The sequence below is a fragment of the Lactuca saligna genome, chromosome 4 (assembly GCF_052625555.1).
Source record: "Lactuca saligna cultivar CGN05327 chromosome 4, ASM5262555v1, whole genome shotgun sequence".
In the NCBI taxonomy this organism is placed as follows: Eukaryota; Viridiplantae; Streptophyta; class Magnoliopsida; order Asterales; family Asteraceae; genus Lactuca; species Lactuca saligna.
The window spans coordinates 252,850,971-252,857,105 of NC_136420.1; the positions used below are offsets into that span (position 1 = coordinate 252,850,971).

Genomic DNA, 6,135 nt, shown 5'->3' on the forward strand with positions numbered 1-6,135 from the left:
ATGATAATATTGACTTGAAAGATCTTCTAAAGGACCCGGCGGATACGTCATTGATTACAAGTTACAAACCAATTATAAGAGATAATGTAAGAAGAGCATATTTGCTTCAAGGACCGTGTCAAGTAAAGGCCCATAAGTTTTCTAAAAAAATAGATGATAGATTTAGAAGATTCGTTCCTTCATGGTTTGATGACTTTGATTGGTTGGAATATAGTGTGAAACAGAATAATGCATACTGTTTATAATATTATTTCTGTGGGGACCTCATGGGACAAAAAGGAGGAAGAGATGCATTTATTTCCCAAGGTTTTGATACTTGAAATAAAAAAGATGCATTTCGGACTCATGTAGGTGATGTTGATAGTTTTCACAACAAATCGAAAGAAAAGTGTGAGTTTTTAATGAGGGAAAACAAGCTATCAATGTAGTCTTGAGGAGGCAAACTGAAGTAGAGGACCATAAATATAAAGCTCGATTAGGTGTTTCTATTATTGTTGTTAGACTTTTATTGAAAACCGGTTTACCGTTTCGTGGTCATTCAAGAGACTAGCGAAGATATTTTCAACAATACTTTAGAAAATGGTCCTAAAAACAATCAACTAATGTCCTCTAAAATTCAAAAAGAACTTGTGCAATGCTTTGCTCAAGTAGTACTTTTGAGTATTCGTGAAGAGATTGGTGAAGATGTTTTTGCTTTACTAGTTGATGGATCTAGTGATGTTTCAAAAAAGGAACAAATGGCTATTGTTTTGCGTTATGTCGCTAGTCTTGGCTTTATGAAAGAAAGATCCATAGGACTAGTGCACGTGAAGGATACATCTTCTTTGACACTCAAAAACGCTATAAATGAAGTACTTACAAGTAATAAGTTGAGTTTTAGTAAGGTAATTTATTCTTTACTTTTTTGTTATTTCAATTTAATATATATATATATATATATATATATATATATATATATATATATATATATATATACTAATTGTTTTAAATTTTAATAGATAAGAGGACAAGGTTACGATGGGGCTAGCAATATGCAAGGGGAATTCAATGGTTTGAAAGCTTTCATATTACAAGAGAATAACACGGATTTTTATGTACATTGCTTTGCACACCAACTTTAATTAGTAGTTGTGGCTGTAGCAAAGAAGCATGATGGTGTTAGTGACTTTTTTGAACAAATTTCATTGGTGGTTAATGTAGTTTGTGCCTCGTGTAAAAGAAAGAATTTACTACGAGAGCAAGCAAGTGAAAGGGTGCAAAAAGGCTTGTGTAGTGGTGAACTTGAAACCGGAAGAGGGTTAAATCAAGAGACTACACTTGTTCGAGCCGGAGAAACAAGATGGGGTTCACACTTCAACACACCCACAAGTTTGATGAAGTTGTTTGCGAATGTTCTTGTAGTTTTAGATTTTGTGAAAGAGGAGGGAGGGTCATTGGCAAACCGTCAACAAGCATCTGGAATCTTAGCATAATTTAAATCATATGCGTTCATGTTTTACTTACATATGATGTATGACATTTTACACCTCACGAGTACATTGTCAAAGCAACTTCAAAGAAAAGATCTAGACATTTTAGAAGCGGCTTCGATGGTTAGAGGGACAATGGAGGCATTGCAATCTTTTAGAAACGTAGGGTTTGCTAGCATTTTGCCAAAGGTATCCTCTTTTTGTCAAACACACGAAATTGATACTTTGGATATGGAAGAGTTGTATATGGGTGCGAGAAACCGTAGGACTACAAAGACTAATAGGTTTCATTTTGAGGTTGAAATCTTCAACACGATGGTAGATATGCAACTTACAAAATATCGGGATCAATTTAGTGAAACAAGCACCCAATTACTAGCATACATGGGTGCTTTGAGCCCTTGTGATTTATTTGCACAATTTGATAAATTAAAGTTATTGAAGTTGGGTAAGTTATACAAGTATGACTTTGATGATTCAGATATGATAGACCTTGAAGGACAACTTGAGATATTTTATCACTCTTGCATCAAAGATGAGCGCTTCACTAGTTTGGAAGGAATTTTTGACCTTTCTCGTTTGATGGTTAGTACGGGGAAGCATCTGTCTTATCCTTTGGTTTATAAGCTATTAAAGTTGGCTTCGATATTACCCGTAGCGACCGCAAGTGTAGAAAGATGTTTTTCAAAGATGAAGCCCTTTAAGACCGACTTGCGTAACAAATTTGGCAATGAATTTTCGAATGACACATTGCTTTGTAATGTCGAGACCGAAGCACTTGCGAAAATTGAGAATAAAAAAGTAATGGAGCGGTTTCAAAAGATGTCTGCAAGAAGAGGACAAATTTAAATTCTAATAGATCGTTGTTATATTATGTTTATGTTGGGTTTTGAGCATTCTAACACTCCTAAGTGTACATGAAACCCTAAATACCTTGGATCTATGTTTTCTCTATTATACATGCAAATAAGAACATCCAAGGTATTATCCTAATCTAGCATACAAAACAATGAGTGTAACAAGATAGAATACATACCTCTTTGATGTAGAAAGTCTTCATGAAGCTTGAGTGCCTAGCCCCAATAGTGTGGAAGCCTCAAATGGAATCACAATCATCAAAACACTTAGAATAACTTGAGAGAGTTCTACACTTCATGAAATCGGCTAGCCCTTTGTTACTCTATCTAGTGGCCGATTTTTGTCAAGAATAAGATCTTTATATAGTGTTACAATTAGGGTAAATCCTTAATTGTCATGGCTTTCCATTTCCTTGGATCCATGGGTTCAAACACACCATGGAGCATCCATGGACCATCCTATGGGTTTTAGCCCAACTTGATTATCCATGGAGCATTAGCCCACTATATAAGTATGGATGATTTACACAATCAACCCATATATTTAATTAGTCTTCTTTTGATCACTTAATTAATCCTAGATTAACTCTTGATCAATACTAATTAAATAATCTTATTATTCTTATTATTAATATACTAGAACTTATAATATATTAATAACCATAAGTGTCTTATTTCTCTCATTATAGTGTATCTAAGTGCATGACGGTATGCAACCCAAATGGACCATGCCGGGTCGGGTCAAGTCTTACCAATTATAGTTATGGACTTAGACATTAATCTAACAGTCTCCCACTTGGATAAGTCTAAAACTATTATTGCGTATGACTTTAGGAACCAACTGGAAATCGTAGCTCTCAAAAGCTTCTGTCGAACTCTGACCTTGTAGATGAACTCTGACCTTGTCAATGACTTGTCCATTAGATAAGGGATCATATATTCCTCTGTTCTCATGATATCAGCCGGACAAATACATGGAACAACGTCGTACTTATTGTCCAGCAGTTTGTTTCCCGATTTTTGATTTGTTTGACAAAGAACTTAATCGAACACATCAATTCAGTTCTGACCGGCCGGTACATAGGTCACAACAAAATCATCGAGGGGCCCAGATATCGCTTCTATTTCTAGAAGGAACAGATAAACTTCGACTCATATGCTTGTTCTACTACTTGTTGAATTGTACATAAAGGCACGTTTTATAACATCCAGTTACTGATGCGTTTACGTGCAATTAATGCACAACCAACTCATAGGTAACAACTCATATCTCTAGGTTTGAAGATTTATATGATATTACCATCTCACGATCACTCGAGATAAATTCCATGAAGTGATACAAGTGAGCGTGGGTTTATTCCAATACTCATAACTTATGAGCACTCATGAATGTTGTAGCAACCATTGCCATGACTAAACCCATTTAGCCATCTACAAACCCGATTCATGACAGTCTTGATTCATACCTACTTCCAACATATGAACGACTGTGGAGTGTTTAAATAACTTAGTCATTTGAAAAGAATAACCTAGCTATTTTAGAAGTCAAAACATGCAAAGTGAAACACAATAATAATCGAATCTAATATGGTCTCAGAACCCTTTTGAATATAAATAAAACCACTTTTTATTTATCACCATATTGATTACACATTATTCAATGTTTCAAATAATCAACTTAAGACTTGAAAAAAAACAACAGTCGTCCCATGCTCCTTGCATGTACACTTTGTTTTTCTAAACAATAGTTATGCCATACCCCAAGTATGCACACTATGTTTGTCTATGATCCTTACATTGTGATGTAGATCAATTGAACATGATTCCAATGATACTCATTTCACAATCCCAAATCCTTATTGTAAATGTGAGAATCCCCGATTCTTATCATTTCCCAAAAAAACTGTTAGAATTTAAACTTTTATGCAATGTTCCTCTTGTAATGATTATTCACAAAGTCACCAAAACCTTGTCACTAGTCATTACAGAGTATTCCAAAGAAGGTCAACTTCTATGGAACGAAAGTCTCATATTCAAAGTACATTGCTTTGAACATCCTTCTTGCATTAAGGTTTTCTAATTTTACATAGATTGAATAACTTCCACCTATGGAGACATTTCCATAGTCCCATTTTGAATATCACTTCCGAACAAGAGTTACTTCTTTTCAGAAAATGTCAATATGGTCCTGCTAAAATTAACATTAGACTTCCAAATGTCCCTGAGCAACCAATCTTTGGCAAACCTCAGATTGTCCTCGACAATTGCTTAATCACTTTATTCATATCCAGTTCTAGACTCTTTCCTTCTAAATGCCCTGAGCATTTGGAAAATTTAGAAAGGATGAATATTATACCACATGAAATCGATCCTATATCCGAAGCATATGGGACACGATTCATGATGTTTGACATAAAGACATGATACTGGACCAGTCTTTTGCTACAATATTTTTTGATTTGCCATGTTTTCAAAATTTAACTATGAAGAGGGATGCTGTAATCATAATCGAATTTTGAAAATGCAATATATATAGAATTTCTTCAAGTTGAACCATTCCAACACAAAATTGATATATATTCTTGACTAAAGATGATTAAAAACTCAATCTAAGCTTTAGAATTGACATGAAGTATAATTTCCTCTCCCTTAATCATAGCAAAACAACTTTTCAACCCCTGCAACTTCACGAATTGAAACTTTGTTTTCTATAATTAACATTGCTAGCTTGCAATACTAATCATAATAATCATGCTCCCACTAACATGATGATTATTAGCATAACACTTATGCTCCCACTAGCATTGACATGTATTCAGAAATCGGTTGGACCTCTAAAATTTTAGATTCATACACCCTTTCTTAGATAGCTCACATGTGTGTCTAAACAATTTTCAGAACTATGAAAAGGGATGCCGTAATCATAGTCTCAATTGCTTAGGTATTTTCCATTTCTCACAAGTCCATGTTAGCGTGCCGGTTAACCACATGCGCTCCACTAACGACTTTTGAAAATGCAAATAACACAATTGCTATCTACGTAAAATCTACTTAGTGAAAGCGTTTCCTCACCATCATTTTCATGAATCGGAGAGAAACCTTATGACACTTAGATTTTATAGTGTATGAGTTCCTATCCATGCGAATTTGTCAAAACCATAATCACAAGATAAGGTTAGTGACAAATTCAGCCTTACATGGATTAAACTTATTCAATCTTACTTTCTTGTCACCTTGGTAGCACAAGGCCCACCAATGCTTCCAAGTTGAAATCTGATAACTCACATGCAAATTCAACTTATTTGAAGTAGGTACAGAAATAAGAATTATGTCAACACGATAGGTTGCAAACCTTAAGTCGTGTGCTAGTGATAAATTACAGGTTTCACTCTTGATTAAATCTTGAAACTCTTTCAGGATCTTTAAGGCTCCCACTGTCGCCTTGACATATAAGTTTTCCTAGTCAAGAACCATTCCTTGACAAAACAAATATTCAAGGGATAGTGCGGATTCTTATCAAGACTAATGCTTCACACAATTGGTCTTAGTTGGTCTTTGTCTCATACAAGACATCACAACTTACCAATCTCAAATGTACAAGAGTAGAAACATTTCACACTACATTTGATAAGTGTTTTAAACCTTACTTTATGTCACTCAATGTTACAATCTTGGAGTATGACTCTAAGAATTGTTTTGGAACGAAGTATGACTCATCTTCTTGATCTTAACCAATCCAACAATTCATGACCTCTCTTCTTAGCCATAACAATGCACTAAGACGTCCTTAGAGTATGAATTTGTGATAT

At 34.7% G+C, this 6,135-nt stretch overlaps 2 protein-coding genes across 2 annotated transcripts; both read left to right on the top strand.

Annotated features, from left to right (window-relative positions):
• Positions 1-602: 602 nt before the first annotated feature.
• On the top strand, positions 603-1,472 carry LOC145040586 (uncharacterized). Its single transcript, XM_078988497.1, has 3 exons — positions 603-884; positions 999-1,050; positions 1,201-1,472. The coding sequence occupies exons 1-3, from the start codon at positions 603-605 to the stop codon at positions 1,470-1,472; spliced, it is 606 nt and encodes a 201-aa protein (XP_078844623.1).
• A 36-nt stretch (positions 1,473-1,508) lies between these two features.
• On the top strand, positions 1,509-2,318 carry LOC145040587 (uncharacterized). Its single transcript, XM_078988498.1, has one exon. The coding sequence runs from the start codon at positions 1,509-1,511 to the stop codon at positions 2,316-2,318; it is 810 nt and encodes a 269-aa protein (XP_078844624.1).
• The last annotated feature ends 3,817 nt before the right edge of the window (positions 2,319-6,135 follow it).